This window comes from Meles meles, chromosome X (assembly GCF_922984935.1).
Source record: "Meles meles chromosome X, mMelMel3.1 paternal haplotype, whole genome shotgun sequence".
Taxonomy (NCBI): Eukaryota; Metazoa; Chordata; class Mammalia; order Carnivora; family Mustelidae; genus Meles; species Meles meles.
This window is the reverse complement of record NC_060087.1, coordinates 59,729,915-59,749,193: the sequence shown is the minus strand read 5'-3', so window position 1 is coordinate 59,749,193 and position 19,279 is coordinate 59,729,915. Positions and strand designations below refer to the sequence as shown.

General features: G+C 36.7%; 1 protein-coding gene across 1 annotated transcript in view; it reads left to right on the top strand.

Annotated features, from left to right (window-relative positions):
- Positions 1 to 19,279, top strand: part of TEX11 (testis expressed 11) — a 297,399-nt gene that overhangs the window by 95,820 nt on the left and 182,300 nt on the right. The window contains exons 11-12 of the mRNA XM_045994777.1: positions 14,295 to 14,376; positions 18,192 to 18,270. Of these exons, the coding sequence (XP_045850733.1) occupies positions 14,295 to 14,376; positions 18,192 to 18,270 (161 nt within the window). The remainder of the gene's footprint in view (positions 1 to 14,294; positions 14,377 to 18,191; positions 18,271 to 19,279) is intronic.

Below are 19,279 nucleotides of genomic sequence, written 5' to 3'. Positions count from 1 at the left end.
CAATAAGATACAGAACTATTTCATCACTCCAGACATTTCTCTCATGTTATCTTTTAATTCACACTCACACATGGCCTCACGCCTAAGCCCTTGCAGTCTCTATTTTTCATCTCTGTAATATTGTCGTTCCAAGAATATTAAGCAGTTTGTGACCTTTTGAGATTGGCTTCTTTTACTTAGCATAATACCCTTGAAATCCATCCAACTTCCTGTGTATCAATAGTTGGTTTCTTTCATTGCCAAGTAGTGCATGGTATAGATGGAATCAGTTTGTTTAACCATTCACCTGTAAAAGGAGATCTTGGTTGTTTTCAGATTCTGCTATTATAAATAAACTTGCTATGAAAATTTGTGTATGGGTTTTTGTGCAGATATAAGTTTTCATTTTCCTGAGATAAATGCCTGGTGTGTGATTCTGGAGTTATTTGGTTTTTAAGAAATTGCCCAACTGTTTTCAAGAGTGGTTGTATTGGGCACCTCCTACTCTTGGTTTTGGCTCAGGTAGTGATCCCAAGGTCATGATATTGAGTCCCACGTTGGGCTCCATGCTGTGTCTTCTTGAAATTCTCTGTCCCTCACCCCCATGCTCGCTCTCTCTTTCTATAGTAAATAAATATGTCTTGAAAAAAAGAGCAGCTGTACCATTTTGCATTTCAACCAATCATCTATGAGAGTTCTAATTTCTCTGCATTTTTCCTAGCATTTGGTATTGTCACTGTTTTTTATATTTTAGCCCTATTAATAGGTATGTGGTGGTTTTAATTCATACTTTCCTAATGACTAATGTTATTGAACACCTTTGTATGTGCTCCTTTTCGGTGAAATGTCTCTTCATATCTCTTGTCCATTTTATAATTGGATGGTTCAATTTTTTACTGTTAAGTTTGAGAGTTCTTTATATATTCATGTTAAGAGTTCTTTGTCACATATCTGATTTGCAAATATCTTCCAGTGTGTAGACTGTCTTTCCAGCTTCTTCATGGTTTGTTTTAAGGCCCAGGATATAGTATATATTGGTAAATATTCTGTGAACACTTTAAATATGTGTATTCAGCTCTTTTTGGGTGGAGTGTTCTGTAAATGTCAGCTGGATTATCTTGATTGATGATATTGTTGAGTTATTCTATATCTTTACTGAGTTTTTATCTATTTCTATGAATTTTTGAGTGGAAGTGTTGAAGTCTCCAACGATAGTTGTATTTCTGTAAGTTGCTACTTCAAATATTTTGCAACTCTTTTGTTTGGTGCATACATATTTAAAGTTACTATTTCTTCTTGGTGGATTGACCCTTTTCTCATAATATCATGTTCTTCTCAGTTCCTGATAATTTTTTTGGTGCTACAGTCTACTTTACCTGATGTTAATATAACCATTCCTGCTTTCATATTTAAAAATTTTTCATAACATAAAATTTACCAGCTTACCAATTTTAAGTGTATAGTTGAGTGGCATTTAGTATATTTATTTTTTGCAACCATCACTACCATCCATCTCTAGAAGTTTTCCTCTTACAAAATATAAACCTGTATCCATTAAATAATAATTCCCCATTTTCTTTTCCCTCTAGTTCCTGGCAGTCACCATTCTTTATGTCCCTGAATTTGGCTCTTCTAGATATCTCATATAAACGAAATCAAACACTGTTTGTCCTTTTGTGACTGACATATTTCATGCATCAATGTCCACAAGATTCACCTATTTTATAATATGTATCATAATTTTTTTCCTTATTAAGGCTGAAATAGTATTCCTTTGTATGTATGTCCCACATTTTGTTTATCCATTTATTCATTGATGAACATGTTGGTTATTTTTACCTTTGGCTATGTGAATAATGCTGCTGTGAATGCGGCTATACAAATAGGTGATTGATTCCCTGCTTTCAGTTGTTTTGGTTGTAAGTGTAGAAGTCTCTAATGAACTTTTGAACATGTGAAATATAGTTATGAAATGCAGGCAAGTTACCTGGAAAGAGGTTGATCCTGCTGTTCCTAGTACTCCTGCTTCTTTCGAAGTATGAATTGTTAGTTTATCTTTAATGAAAGTTAATCTTTTTTTTAAGATTTTATTTATTTATTTGACAGAGATCACAAGTAGGAAGAGAGGCAGGCAGAGAGGGAGGGGGAAGCAGGCTCCCTGCTGAGCAGAGAGCCTGGAGTGGGGCTCAATCCCAGGACACTGGGATCATGACCTGAGCCGAAGACAGAGGCTTTAACCCACGGAGTCACCAGGCACCCCGAAAGTTAATCTTTTAGAATCCTATACAACCTTGACTGATGTCATGGCCCTACAAATAAACTGCTTGCTTTTGCCGTATGTCCATGAGGTATCACTCTTTTGGCTACTTTTATTTTGATTTTTCAGATTATCAGTTCTTGGACCATATGAGTAGTGTAAATTTGAACTCCATATCTACATGAGGTCAGAGCCTGTTAAAAAAATTCTCCAGGCCAAAAGAAAATTTATCTGGGTGAATAAATTTTTTGGCTTCATTTAGAGATTAGGTAGAAGAGAAACAAATTTCATTTACCATTAGATTTTTTAAAATATATGTGTATTTTTAAAGATTTTACTTATTTATTTGACAGAGATCACAAGTAGGCAGAGAGACAGGCAGAAGGGAAGGAGGAAGCAGGCTCCCCGCTGAGCAGAGAACCCGGTGCAGGCCTCGATCCCAGGACCCTGAGATCATGACCTGAGCTGAAGGCAGAGGCTTAACCCACTGAGCCACCGAGGCACCCTACCATTAGATTTTTTAAACAGATTTTATTTATTTATTTGAGAGAATACGAGTGGGGCGGAGTAGAGGGAAAGGGAGAAGCAGACTCCCTGCTGAGCAGTGAGCCTGGTGCAGGGCTTGAACCCAGGACTGTGGGATCATTACTTGAGCTGAAGGCGCGTGCGTAACTGACTGGGCCACCCAGGTGCCCCATATACCATTAGATTTTTAAAAGAAAAGAAAATCTTAGGAAATTCACCATTCCTACTCAGTTCACTTCTCCATGTTTTTATGCCTCACTGAAATATTTCTTCTTTTTTTTAACTTTTCAGAGTCCTCAGGTTGTTGCTTTGTATATCTTGTTCAGAGTTTTTAGTTGTAATTAGAAGATTTAGGAGCAATGCTCCATTTTGGCTGGAACTGAACTTATAGTAAAAATTTTAAATATCTGTTTTTGGAGGGAAATTAAAATTTGATGGCTTTATATTGTTTCATAAGGTTATTTTTGAAAATTTATTGGTACAGTGAAATTGAAAAAATCTTGGGTGCTTCAACAAGTCCCCAAAAGCACAAGTAAAAAGGAAAATTAGATAAAATTGGGCTGCATTAAAGTGAAAAGTTTTGCTTCAAATAAAATCATCAAGCAAGTAAAAATACGACCCATGGGATCCCTCCAATAAAACGGGAGAAAAATGTTTGCAAATTATATATTTGATAAGTGTCTATTATCCAGAATAAATTAAAAAACTCTTACTACTCACTAGTAAGACAAACAGCCAATTAAAAATGAACAACAGATCTGAATAGACATTTCTTCAAAGGAAATATATATACCAATGGCCAATAAGCACTTTGAAAGGTGATCAACATCATTAATTATCAGAGAAATGAAAATCAAAAGAACAGTGAGGAATCACTTCACACTACTATTACATTGGGGAGGGGAGGCGAACCATAAGAGACTATGGACTCTGAAAAACAACCTGAGGGTTTTGAAGGGTCAGGGGTGGGAGGTTGGGGGAACAGGTGGTGGGTAATAGGGAGGGCACGTTTTGCATGGAGCACTGGGTGTTGTGCAAAAACAATGAATACTGTTACGCTGAAAAAATAAATAAAATGAAAAAAAAAAACAATGAATACTGTTACGCTGAAAAAAATAAATAAAATGGAAAAAAAATGGACAAAAACAGTTGTTGGGGGGCACCTGTGTGACTCAGTGGGTTAAAGCCTCTGCCTTCGGCTTGGGTCATGATCCCAGGGTCCTGGGATCGAGCCCTGCATTGGGTCTCTGCTCAGCGGGGAGCCTGCTTCCCCCTCTGTCTCTCTGCCTGCCTCTCCACCTACTTGTGATATCTCTCTCTGTCAAATAAAGAAATAAAATCTTAAAAAAAAACAGTTGTTGGTATGAATGTGGAATAATTACAACCTATGTATACTCCTGGCAGGAATGTAAAATGGTACAGCCACTTTGGAAAACAATTTGGCAGTTTCTCAGAAAGTTAAACATGGAGTTACTGTATGATCCAGCAAATCCGTTCCTAGGTATATTCTTAAAAGAACTGAAAACGGGTCTGCACAAAAACTTGTGTATGAATGTTTCTAGCACCCTTTACTTACAATAGCCAAATGATGGAAACAGCCCAGATGTCCATCAATTGATAAATGGATAAATAATTAATGGTATATCCATATACGAGAATATTATTCAGCTATAAAAATGAACATAGTACTGATACATGCTACAATATTAATGAACCTTGAAAATATTATGCTAATTGAAGGAAATCATCCAGAGAAGAACACGTATTATATCATTCTATTTATAAGAAATGTCTAAAATAGGCAAATATATATATAGACATAAAGTAGAATGGGGGAAATAGAGAATGACTACTGAATGGTACAGGGTTTCTTTTTGAGGTGATGAAAATGTTCTGAAACTGACTTGTGATTGTATATATACTAAAAACTGTTGAGTTGTGTGCTTTAGAATATTTTTTTTAAAGATTTTATTTATTTATTTGACAGAGATCACAAGTAGGGAGAGAGGCAGGCAGAGAGAGAGAGAGGAGGAAGCAGGCTCCCTGCCAAGCAGAGAGCCCGATGTGGGGCTCGATCCCAGGACCCTGGGATCATGACCTGAGCGAAAGGCAGAGGCTTTAACCCACTCAGCCACCCAGGCGCCCCGAGTTGTGTGCTTTAAATGAGTGAATTGTATGGTATATAAGTTATAACTCAGTGAAACTATTACCCTAACAAAGGTCCTATGATAAATTTTCTTTCCTACAAGATGTTATTTGAAGCCAGAATGTGGATAAGGTTCCTGAAGGAGAGAGTATAGAGAGAAAAAGTATTTCGTTTTCTAGGAGATGAACATTAGGAATGACTCACAGTAAAGGGTTAGGGGGATAAAAAGGACACATTAAAGAGGTAAAATACCCACCAGATTGGCAAAAACTTAAAAGTCTGATGTGGAACACTGGGAATTCTCATCTACAACTGATGTCAGTGTAAAGTGGTATACCACTTTGGAATTGGAAGTATGAGTCTTCCTACTTTGTTCTTTATAAAGAGTATTTTGGCCATTCTAGAACTCTTGCATTTTCATATGAATTTTGGGGTCATTTTGTCAACTTCTGTAAAGAAGCCCTTGGAAATTTGACAGGGATTGCATTGAATCTGTAGATCAACTTGGGGATTATTGTCATCTTAACAATATATTAAGTCCTCAACCCAGGAACATGGGAGGTATTTCCATTTAGTTAGATCTCTAATTTCTTTCAACAATGTCCTGTGGTTTTCATCATTCAAATCTTGTTCTTTTGTTAATTTATTCTATGTATTTTATTATTTTTGATGTTACTTTAAATGGAATTATTTTCTTAACTTCAATTTTGATTTGGTTATGGTTAGTATATAGAAATACCATTGATTTTTAAAATATGGATGTTGGAATGTTTCTGAACTCATTTTTTAGCTTATTAAAGGTTTCTGTTAAATTTCTTAGGATTTTCTTGTTCTAATTTTTATTGTTGAAATACAGTCGGCATACAATGCTCTTTTATTCAGGTGTGCAACATAGTGATTCAGCAATTACATACATTACAAAATGCTCACCATAATTAGGGTGGTTACTTACTATCTATCACCATACAGCATTGTTAAAATATTCCCTACAGGAGCGCCTGGGTGGCTCAGTGGGTTAAAGCCTCTGCCTTCAGCTCAGGTCATGATCTCAGGGTCCTGGGATCGAGCCCCGCATTGGACTCTCTGCTCAGCAAGGATCCTGCTTCCTCCTCTCTCTGCCTGCCTCTCTGCCTACTTGTGATCTCTTTCTCTGTCAAATAAATAAATAAAATCTTTAAAAAATATATTCCCTACATTGTACTTTTCATCCCTGTGATTTGTTTTCTAATTGGAAGTTTGTACCTATTAATCTCCTTCACCTATTCTGCCCTTGCCTTCACTTCCCTCCCATCTAGCAACCATCAGTTTGTTTTCCATATTTATGAGTCTGTTTGTTTTGTTTTGTTTTTGAGATTCCACATATAAGTGAAATTATATGGTATTTGTCTTGTCTGACTTTACAGCATAGTACCTTCTAGAGCCATTCATGTTGTTGCAAATAGCAAGATCCCATTCTTTTTTTATCCCCTAGTGTTCTGTAAGTGGACTATTTCTATTACAGCTTATTTTCAAATTTTAATTCCATCATAGTTAACACAGTGTTATACTAGTTTCAGGTGTACAATATACTGATTCAACAATTCTATACATTACTCTGCTCATTATGTTTTTTTTTTCTTACATACCTATATGTAAATAGCTTTATTTTTTTTTCCATTTTATTTATTTTTTCAGCGTAACAGTATTCATTCTTTTTGCACAACACCCAGTGCTCCATGCAAAACGTGCCCTCCCCATTACCCACCACCTGTTCCCCCAACCTCCCACCCCTGACCCTTCAAAACCCTCAGGTTGTTTTTCAGAGTCCATAGTCTCTTATGGTTCGCCTCCCCTCCCCAATGTCCATAGCCCGCTCCCCCTCTCCCAATCCCACCTCCCCCCAGCAACCCCCAGTTTGTTTTGTGAGATTAAGAGTCATTTATGGTTTGTCTCCCTCCCAATCCCATCTTGTTTCATTTATTCTTCTCCTATCCCCCTACCCCCCCATGTTGCTTCTCCATGTCCTCATATCAGGGAGATCATATGATAGTTGTCTTTCTCCGATTGACTTATTTCACTAAGCATGATACGCTCTAGTTCCATCCACGTCGTCGCAAATGGCAAGATTTCATTTCTTTTGATGGCTGCATAGTATTCCATTGTGTATATATACCACATCTTCTTTATCCATTCATCTGTTGATGGACATCTAGGTTCTTTCCATAGTCTGGCTATTGTAGACATTGCTGCTATAAACATTCGGGTACACGTGCCCCTTCGGATCACTATGTTTGTATCTTTAGGGTAAATACCCAGTAGTGCAATTGCTGGGTCATAGGGTAGTTCTATTTTCAACATTTTGAGGAACCTCCATGCTGTTTTCCAGAGTGGTTGGACCAGCTTGCATTCCCACCAACAGTGGAGGAGGGTTCCCCTTTCTCCACATCCTCTCCAGCATCTGTCATTTCCTGACTTGTTAATTTTAGCCATTCTGACTGGTGTGAGGTGATATCTCATTGTGGTTTTGATTTGTATTTCCCTGATGCCGAGTGACGTGGAGCACTTTTACATACTATGAGCAACTCTACGCCAACAAATTGGACAATCTGGAAGAAATGGATGCATTCCTAGAGACATATAAACTACCACAACTGAACCAGGAAGAAATAGAAAACCTGAACAGGCCCATAACCAGTAAGGAGATTGAAACAGTCATCAAAAGTCTCCAAACAAACAAAAGCCCAGGGCCAGATGGCTTCCCAGGGGAATTCTACCAAACATTTAAAGAAGAACTCATTCCTATTCTCCTGAAACTGTTCCAAAAAATAGAAATGGAAGGAAAACTTCCAAACTCATTCTATGAGGCCAGCATCACCTTGATCCCAAAACCAGACAAGGATCCCACCAAAAAAGAGAACTACAGACCAATATCCTTGATGAACACAGACGCAAAAATTCTCGCCAAAATACTAGCCAATAGGATTCAACAGTACATTAAAAGGATTATTCACCACGATCAAGTGGGATTTATTCCAGGGCTGCAGGGTTGGTTCAACATCCGCAAATCAATCAATGTGATAGAACACATTAATAAAAGAAAGAACAAGAACCATATGATACTCTCAATAGATGCTGAAAAAGCATTTGACAAAGTACAGCATCCCTTCCTGATCAAAACTCTTCAAAGTGTAGGGATAGAGGGCACATACCTCAATATTATCAAAGCCATCTATGAAAAACCCACCGCAAATATCATTCTCAATGGAGAAAAACTGAAAGCTTTTCCATTAAGGTCAGGAACACAGCAGGGATGTCCATTATCACCACTGCTATTCAACATAGTATTAGAAGTCCTAGCCTCAGCAATCAGACAACAAAAAGAAATTAAAGGCATCCAAATTGGTAAAGAAGAAGTCAAACTATCACTCTTCGCAGATGATATGATACTATATGTGGAAAACCCAAAAGACTCCACTCCAAAACTGCTAGAACTTGTCCAGGAATTCAGTAAAGTGTCAGGATATAAAATCAATGCACAGAAATCAGTTGCATTTCTGTACACCAACAACAAGACTGAAGAAAGAGAAATTAAGGAGTCAATCCCATTCACAATTGTACCCAAAACTATAAGATACCTAGGAATAAACCTAACCAAAGAGACTAAGAATCTATACACAGAAAATTATAAAGTACTCATGAAAGAAATTGAGGAAGACACAAAAAAATGGAAAAATGTTCCATGCTCCTGGATTGGAAGAACAAATATTGTGAAAATGTCTATGCTACCTAAAGCAATCTACACATTTAATGCAATCCCTATCAAAATACCATCCATTTTTTTCAAAGAAATGGAACAAATAATCCTAAAATTTATATGGAACCAGAAAAGACCTCGAATAGCCAAAGGAATATTGAAGAACAAAGCCAAAGTTGGTGGCATCACAATTCCGGACTTCAAGCTCTATTACAAAGCTGTCATCATCAAGACAGCATGGTACTGGCACAAAAACAGACACATAGATCAGTGGAACAGAATAGAGAGCCCAGAAATCGACCCTCAACTCTATGGCCAACTCATCTTCGACAAAGCAGGAAAGAATGTCCAGTGGAAAAAAGACAGCCTCTTCAATAAATGGTGCTGGGAAAATTGGACAGCCACATGCAGAAAAATGAAATTGGACCACTTCCTTACACCACACACGAAAATAGACTCCAAATGGATGAAGGACCTCAATGTGAGAAAGGAATCCATCAAAATCCTTGAGGAGAATGCAGGCAGCAACCTCTTCGACCTCAGCCGCAGCAACATCTTCCTAGGAACAACGGCAAAGGCAAGGGAAGCAAGGGCAAAAATGAACTATTGGGATTTCATCAAGATCAAAAGCTTTTGCACAGCAAAGGAAACAGTTAACAAAACCAAAAGACAGCTGACAGAATGGGAGAAGATATTTGCAAACGACATATCAGATAAAGGGCTAGTATCCAAAATCTATAAGGAACTTAGCAAACTCAACACCCAAAGAACAAACAATCCAATCAAGAAATGGGCAGAGGACATGAACAGACATTTCTGCAAAGAAGACATCCAGATGGCCAACAGACACATGAAAAAGTACTCTGCTCATTATGTTAAGTGTACTCTTAACCATCTTCAACTATTTCATTCCCCCCTCCCACCTTCCTTTGGTAACCATCAGTTTGTTCTCTATAGTTAAGAATCTGTTTTTTGATTTCTTTTTTTCATTGTCCATTTGTTTTATTTCTTAAATTCCACAGATGAGGAAAATCATATGGTATTTGTCCTTTTCTGACTGACTTATTTTGCTTAGCATTATACTCTCTAGCTCCATTGATGTCATTGCAAATGGCAAGATTTCCTTCTTTTATGTCTGAATAATATTCCTCTGTGTGTGTGCGTGTGTGTAGCCCAGCTTCATCATCCATTCATCAGTCAATGGACATTTGGTCTGTTTCAATACCTTGGGTATGGTAAGTAGTGCTGCTATAAATATAGGGGTGCATGTATCCCTTTGAGTTAGCGTTTTTGTATTCTTTGTGTAAGTACCCAATAATGTGATTGCTGGGTCATAGGGTAGTTCTCTTTTTAACTTTTTGAGGAACCTCCATACTGTTTTCCAGAGTGGCTACACATGTTTGCATTCCCACCAACAGTGCACGAGGGTTCCCCTTTCTCCACATCCTTGCCAACACCGGTTGTTTCTTGTGTTGTTGATTTTAGCCATTCTGACAGGTGTGAGGTGATAACTCATTGGAGTTTTGATTTGTATTTCCCTGATGATGAGTGGTGTTGAGCATCTTTCCATGTGTCTATTGCCCGTCTGTATGTTTTCTTTGGAGAAACGTCTGTCCGTGTCTTCTGCCCATTTTTAAATTGGATTATTTGGTTTTAGGGTTTTGAGTTGTGTAAATTCTTTATATGTATTAAATACTTACCCTTTATAGGATATGTCATTTGCAGATAATCTTTCTGATTCCTTACATTGCCTTTTAGTTTTATTGATTGTTTCCTTTGTTGTACAGAAGCTTTTTATTTTGAAGTAATTCCAATAGTTTATTTTTCTTTTGTTTCCCTTGCTTCAGGGAACCTATCTAGAAATAAGTTAGTATAACTGATGTCAGAGAGGTTACTACCTGTGCTCTCTTCTAGGATTTTTATAGTTTCCTGTCTCACATTTAAGTCTTTTATCCATTTTGAATTTATTTTTGTGTATGGTGTAAGAAAGTGGTCCAGTTTCATTCTTCTGCATGTTTCTGTCCTTTGTTGAGGAGACTCTTTTTCCGATTGGATATTCTTTTCTGCTTTGTTGAAGATCAATTGACCATATAGTTGTGGGTTCGTTTCTGGGTTTTCTATGCTGTTCCATTGATCTGTGTGTCTGTTTTGTGCCAGTACCATACTGTTTTGATCACTACAGCTTTATAATATAACTTGAAGTCCTGACTTGTGAGGCCTCCAGCTTTGCTTTTTATTTTCAAGATTGCTTTGGCTATTGCGGGGCTCTTTTGTGTTTTCATATAAGTTTAGGAATATTTGTTCTAGTTCTGGGTAAAATACTATTGATGTTTTTGTAGGAAATAGGATTTTTATTTTAGATTTTATTTATTTATTTGACAGAGAGAGATCACAAGTAGACAGAGAGGCAGGCAGAGAGAGAGAGAGAGAGGGAAGCAGGCTCTCTGCTGAGCAGAGAGCCCGATGCGGGACTCGATCCCAGGACCCTGAGATCATGACCTGAGCTGAAGGCAGAGGCTTTAACCCACTGAGCCACCCAGGCGCCTGGAAATAGGATTTTCTATATACAAGATGATGTTATTTGCAAATAGAGATAATTTTACTTCTTCCTTTGTCTGGTTGCCTTTTATCTCTTTTTCTCCCCTAACTGCCTGGCAAGCATGTCTATTATAGTTTTGACTAGAAGTGGCAAGAGCAGACTTCTTTTTCTTATTCCTAATCATGGGGAGAAATCTTTCAGTATTTCGCCATTCAGTATGGTGTTAGCTTTGAATTTTTCATAGATGCCCTTTATCAGGTTGAGTAGGTGCCTTCTACTCCTAGTTTTTTGAGCATTGATACAGCTATTTGAAGATTTTTATTTATTTACTTGAGACAAAACATGAGTGAGTGAGTGGGTAGAAGAGCACGGGGAGGGGAACAAACAAACTCCATGCTCAGCACAGAGTGTGACACAGGGCTTGATCTCTCAACCCTGAAATTATGACCTGAGCTGAAATCAAGAGTTGGATGCTTAACTAACTGAGCCACCCAGGTGTCCCATGATACAGCTATTTTCAATAACAGTTTGACATTACTTGATAAAGTTGAACTTAACCATATCCAACCACCCAGCAACTTCACTTCTAGGTATATACTTTGGAAAAAAAAGTTGTTGCATTTGTATGCTAGGAGAATTGTACAGAAGCTGATGCCAGGATTGTTTAAAATAGCAGTTGGGTTGAAAATAACTTTGATGTCTAAAGTAGAATGGATAGATAAATTTTGATATAGTCATGCAATGGAATACTGTACAATAGTCCTTCTCAGACTTTAGCATGCATAAGGATTAACTAGAGTTCCTATTAAAACACAGTGTTTATTACTTAACTAAACAAGGACTAGAATTTATGTTGAAATGGCAGCTTTTCATAGTGCAAATCAATAATAATGATTTTATCCATTTTCTTAAAAACAAAACACACACATACATAGTTTATAGGACCCCATCCATATTTTCTGATTCAGTAGATTTGGGATGAGACCTGCATTTCTGATAAGTTTTCAGTTACTGCTGATCAAGGAATACCTTTTGAGGATCTTGGTATATAGTAAAGAAAACAAATTCCATATATCAACATAAATGAATCTGAAAATCATGACATTGAATGAAAGAAGCAAGTCCAAGAAGAATTTATATTTTTGTTTAAGTGAAGTCAAATGCAGGCAAAACTACACAATCTATAAAGAAGAGAAAGGGAATTACTGCACAAAATTCAAGGTGGTGGTTACCTTTGTGGGTAAGATAGGTGTCTGGCTGGCTCAGTGGATAGAGCTGTGACTATTGGACTTCAGGTTGTGAGTTTGGGCCCCTACGTTGGGTATTTGACAGAGACACAGCAAGGGAGGGAACACAAGGAGGGGGAGTGGGAGAGGGAGAAGCAGGCCTCCTGCCAAGTAGGGAGCATGATGCAAGGCTCAGTTCCAGGACCCTGGGATCATAACCTGAGCCAAAGGCAGATGCTTAATAACTGAACCACCCAGGTGCCCCCAAATATACAGGAGGCCTATGGTGGTTGTATTCTGTTTCTTTATCTGTGTGATTAGTTCATGGGTGTTTGTTTTATCATTATTCTGTAAACTATGCATATGTATTTTATATAATCGTGTGTGTGTGAGATAAACTTTGAACTAAAAAAATGGCAAACTTATCTTTAAAGCTTGCAGGAGAACTGGACAATAAATAAAAGGCAGGCCAAGTGTAGAAAGAGCTTCACAAGAGATGGCTTATTACAGTGGAAAGATTATATTCCTTAGAGTCAGATCTGAATTCAAAGTTTGGTTCTACCACTTACCAACTATGTCACTGTGTGTACGTGACTCCAACTGAGCCTCAGCTTTCTCTTCTGCAAAACAGGATTTATGGATAACTTGCCTTGAAAATTTGTTGTATGGATCCTTTTATCAAATAACTGTTTGGCAAAAAGAAAAAAAATGTAAGTAGAAATCTAAGGAATAAGAGTGAGAAACAATAGTGAGAAAAGTTATAGGAAAGATAAAATATTAATTATAGGGAGAAACCTAATAGATTTAACAGGTAATTATGATTTCTGAAAATATAGTTTCAGGAGACAAGGATAGACCCTACAGTGCAAATGTTTATAGAAGTGAATCCGTGATTATACAATGAAAGCAGAGTGTTGTCCATTCTCTGGAGTTGTTTGGTAATGAAATCAAAGGGAAAACCAAAATGTCAGGATGTGTGAGTATATGTAGACTGAAGGAAAACAGATCCCACCAAGCTATGGGAGACCTGTACATCTCTGAAAGTAAAAGGGAATTGAATCCAAGACCTATTCCAACATGTCTGTCAGGAAATGTTGCAATGCAGTAAGTTAAAATATGCAACCTCTGTTTATTATTTGTATTGATGGCATCTATATTTGTGAACCCTTTTAATACCAATGCATACTTTCCCTAACTTTCCATTCTTAGGGCATCTCAAACATGAATTGCTATAATTATTTGCCAAGGTTGGAACAAATGAGTACAATGTTCGTGTAGAGGCTGAATGACTTTGTAGTGAAAAAGGTTCTCTTCTGTGGGCCTAGACTATCCTTTTAATCTGAGCTAGCTGTTTAAATATGTATCCTGTCAGGCAAAGTGGAACCAGGCAAGAGACCACAGATAGCGTAGAACCAGCTAACAAGGTTTTAGAAAAACTATTCAGAGTACATTGTTATTAATAGTAAATATGACTGGCATATCCTTAGGGAAGACAGTACATTTTCATTTCATTCAGCCATATTTCCAAAGGACATTAGTTGTTACTAAAATCTCAAAAGAAAGCAAATATAATTTGACATGTGGAGTTTTGCTTATCAAGTCAAGAATATGGCCTTAACATTCACAGTTTAAGTATTGACCTTGCCATTAAGTGCTTGCCACTCAATCAAATGTTTAAATGTTTTTTTCCTTGTGTTATTTAGATTAAGTTAAATATCAAAAAATAATTCTCAGAGATAAACTGGATTTTATGATCTGATCTTTTATAATTTTGATTTTTTTTGATCATGGGTCATTCTGTTGTGGTTAAATAAAATAGGCAATTACTTGAAAATTGTCTTTTACATTCTACAGTTTTAATGTCATTGTGATTTTTCTATTTAAAATAGGAACATTTGAATCCAGCTGGGCTTTTCTTAAAGATGAAAATCCTCTTGAAGAGTGAAATAGCTAATGAAGAACTCCTTGAAGGTATCATCTCTGTATGAAGAATACACAATTTTGAAATTCATTTCCAGTTTGTTTAATACAGGATCTTTTATAGTATCCTAACAAGTGTGATTTGATAGTGACTGAGAAAGAAATTGATCACGTAGGAAAAGGAGAGTCTTGTCAGCGAGGAAGAAAAAGAGAAGGAAGAGGGACCAGTTGGAGATTTAATAGTAAAAAAAAAAGCTGAATAAAAACCATTACGTTTTTGGGTTTTGTTTGTTTGTTTGTTTTAGTTTATCAAAAATTGCAGCTGCCCTTCTAAATTTGTCTATCACCATGAAAAAAAATTAACTTTGGATGGAAAAAGCCTTTGTAGTGCTGTGCTTTTTATAATTACTTGTATAAACATTGCTATTTGTTTTTCAAAATTCTTCTTTTTAGATTTATTATTTTATTTTATTTTTTTTTGTTTTTTTGTTTTTTGTTGTTTTTTTTTTGTTTTTTTTTCCATTTTATTTATTTTTTCAGCGTAACAGTATTCATTCTTTTTGCACAACACCCAGTGCTCCATGCAAAACGTGCCCTCCCCATTACCCACCACCTGTTCCCCCAACCTCCCACCCTTGACCCTTCAAAACCCTCAGGTTGCCCCAACCTCCCACCCCTGACCCTTCAAAACCCTCAGGTTGTTTTTCAGAGTCCATAGTCTCTTATGGTTCGCCTCCCCTCCCCAATGTCCATAGCCCGCTCCCCCTCTCCCAATCCCACCTCCCCCCAGGAACCCCCAGTTTGTTTTGTGAGATTAAGAGTCATTTATGGTTTGTCTCCCTCCCAATCCCATCTTGTTTCATTTATTCTTCTCCTATCCCCCTACCCCCCCCATGTTGCTTATTATTTTAGAAGGTGGGGGAAAGGGAGAGAGAGTCTTAAGCAGACTCCATGCTGAGTGTAGAGCTCAACATGGAGCTTGATCTCACGACCCTGAGATCACAACCTGAGCTGAAACCAATAGTTGGACGCTTAACTGAGTGTAACACTCAGGTGCCCCTTTTTCAGAATTCTTTTTTTTTAAGATTTAATTAATTAATTTATTTACTTATTAGATAGAAATCACAAGTAGGCAGAGAAAGAGGGGGAAGCAGGCTCCCTGCTGAGCAGCGAGACTGATTTGGGGCTCCATCCTAGGACCCTGGGATCACGACCCAAGCCAAAGGCAGAGGCTTTAACCCACTGAGCCACTCAGGTGCCCCCCTTTTTCAGAATGCTTAAGGGTCTAGAATGTACACCTCACGGAATAAACATCCTGATATACATGTCTGAGTCATTTGGCAAGTCACTTAATTTTTCTGTGCTTCAGTTTCTTCATCTTTAAAAGAGATATAATAATAATGTTTACCTCATTGTGTTATTTTGAGAATCCCTGAGAAAACGTATATAAAGCATTTAGCAGTATGCCTGGTGCAGTTAGTGTGCAAAACCTGTTACTTATTATTGTAGCTATTAATTATTACTGTTACTGCTGCAAAAAGTCTGTCTAGGGGGCGCCTGGGTGGCTCAGTGGGTTAAGCCTCTGCCTTCGGCTCAGGTCATGATCTCAGGGTCCTGGGATCCAGCCCCGCATCAGGCTCTCTGCTCAGCATGAAGCCTGCTTCCTCCTCTCTCTCTGCCGGTCTCTCTGCCTACTTGTGATCACGCTCTCTCTCTGTCAAAAAAAAAAGTCTGTCTATGCACATTGGCCCCTTAACAATATTTCCATAATGTTTAGCCATAAAAATAATTTAAATTCTTTTAATGTGTCTATGCTTTATTTTTTCTATATAAAAATGTAGTTGCATTATAGAGCTGCATTTTTTACTATATAAAATTATATGCTAATATAATTATCCATAAATAATAATAATTTTTAATAAATAGGATAATATTCAAATTTGGTAGTGACTCTAAATTTAGTTCTAATTTAGTAATTCTGAAACTTTCTGTGACCTCTAGAATTTTAGCTAATCACTAGGAGACCTTAGAAGCTAAAGTGTATAGAAGATTCTGTATTTCTACATAACAGTATCATCTCAGTATACACAGGCTGAAAAATGTTAGGAACCAGGAAGACAACTCTACTTTTTTTTCCACTAGGAGAATAAACCAACTAACCAATTAAAGGAATAGGCTTACTCAAACCAATACAATATAGGAAGAGCAAAGGGATTATAAAGTCACCTACTTTAAAATTGATTGATCTTAGATTAGAATTCCCCATTATAATATTTATCAAAATGCAGATAAAAAGCAGAGTTTAAAATGAAACTATTCTTTATGCCCATATTTTAATTTTGTCTCTTGATATTCAGACTAATGAAGTCTCAATGTTAGATTACAATTTAGGAGACTTCCCTGAATCCAAGTTTTCTATACCTTAAAATATTAAATTATCTTTTACTTTGTTGTATTGAGAGAACGTGTCGAAACTTGAATTTTTATAGTCCGTTCATTTCTTTGCTAGTAGAAGTACTTTACTCTTAGAATGGTCAATCTAACTGCTGGCATTAGAGTTTCACTGAAACTCTGAAAAAAATATACAAAATTGTTTTTATTATGAAAGAGTAGCATATACCCATTACGGAAACTTTTGGAAAATACTAAAAATATACATAGTACTGCCATTTACTGGAATATAAGTTCTCTGACAATGGGGATTTTTGTGTGTATTTTCCACTACTGGGTTCTTAGCACCAGTTCCTGGCACAGAGACTATACTCATTAGATATTTGGTAAATAAGGAGTCTGAACAGAATCACTTCTAGCAGTTTGATCATTTATTTTCAGCGCTTTTTCTATTTTGGTTAAACTTGTTTGTTTTATAGAATTTTGACTATATAGTACATGCAGGCTTTATTTTCTGATTTTTCGCTTACTAATCTTACAAACATTTTTCATAGTGGAGAATATTCATTTTTCTCTGTTCTTTCATACTCAACACTTTTAATGGTTTTTGTAATAGTTTATCACCTGCTTATAGTGGACACTCAAGAATATATTTCCTTTTAATTGTTATTGTAACCTACACTGATTTTAATATCTTCGCTTATAAACAGTTTCCCTTATTTCAGATGGCTTTTCAGAAGTACACTTTTTGCAGTAGAGGGAATGGATAATAATAACAGTAGCTTTCATTTACTGAGTGTTTACTAAGTGCTAGGTGCTTTGCTATGTAATTTACATTAGTTATCTCATGTAACCCTCTCAACAAACCTAAGAGATTAATGATACATTCCCATTTTACAGATGACAAAACTAAGGCACAGAAGAACTAAGTAACTTGCCTATGGCATATAGGTGGCACGTGGTTTCAAATATAAGTCTATCTTGACTTGAGGTCCCAAACATTATTTTTAAAGATTTTATTTATTTATTTGAGAGGGAGAGAGAGCACATGAGATGGCAGAAGGTCAGAGGGAGAAGTAGACTCCCCACCGAGCTGGGAGCCTGATGTGGGACTCTATCCCAGGAGTCTGGGATCATGACCTGAGCTGAAGGCAGTTGCTTAACCACCTGAGCCACCCAGATGCCCAGGGTCCCAAGCTTTTAACCACTGTGTTCTTAGCATACAGTATTGCCAGATTGCTTTTCAAAAAGATTGTACCAAGTTACTTGGCATCCATAGAAGTGTACATGTTTCGCTACATTCTAGCATTGGATGTTACTATTTTATAAAACGGTTTTTATAAATTATTAGGCAAGGCATGGTCTATGGCAAACATTTAGAAAGTAGATTTTGAACAGAGAAAAATTACTGAAAATAGTTAAGCTTCCTCTGAAATGAAACTGATATGATTATTTCATTTTTTTTTCTTTTTTAGCTGTCATGGAAATAATGCATCTTGACATGTCTCTAGACTTTTGTCTGAATGTTGCTCAACTGCTGATGGATCATGAAAGGTACAGTAGAATTGATTTTCTTTTCTCTAAACACTAACATTTTTTTAAGGATTCCATTAATATATTGAATATATCCATTTATATCCATCTGTATTCACAGAGCACTGCATTTGCCATTGTGCTTATCAAATTAGAAGGTGGAACTGTTTGCTTAATGATTTAAACAGCCAAGAGTCAAGTTAATTTAAAATTAACATTAAAATTTTGAAAAAGAAATAAAAAGTGGAGTAAGGTAGTGGAGGCTGTACAAAACAGGAGGTTAGGCCTAGGTTAGCCTACAGGACAGTGTCAGGTGTAACAGGAAGGCAAGAGCAAGTGCAGTTCTACGAGTAATGCACCTCTCTGGCTCTATCTGTATGGGGCCATTAATGTCAGAAGGGGTCTTAGAATATTTACAGACCTCTGAATGGTTCCCAGACTTCAGTGTTCATCAGAATTACTGGGGAATAAGCACTTGAAAAGACAGCTCAACATAATTAGCCATCAGAGAAATGTCAGTCAAAACCACAACGAGAAACCACTTTGTACCCACTAGGATGGCTATAATCAAAAAGATAACAAATGTTGGCAAGGATGTAGAGAAATTGTAACTCTCATACACTAATGGTGGGAATGTAAAATTGTGCAGCTGCTTTGAAAACAGTCTCTTATTTAGTTAGTTAGAGAGTTACCATATGACCCAACAATTCCGCTCTTGAATTAAATAGGAAATGCATGTCCATAAAACACTTCAGTGTGAATGTTCATAGCAACGTTATTCTTAATATTTAAATGTGGAAACATTGAAAATGTCTATCAACTGATGAATAGGTAAACAAAATATGATATACCCATACCATAGAATATTACTTGGCAATAAAGGATGATGTATGGAACTGTTGAATTACTATATTGTACACCTAAGATTAATATAACACTGTTAACTAACTAGTGTTCAAACCTTTAAAATATTAAGAAAAATAAAAAGAAACAGGTACTGATATATGTTATAACATGGATAAACCTTAAA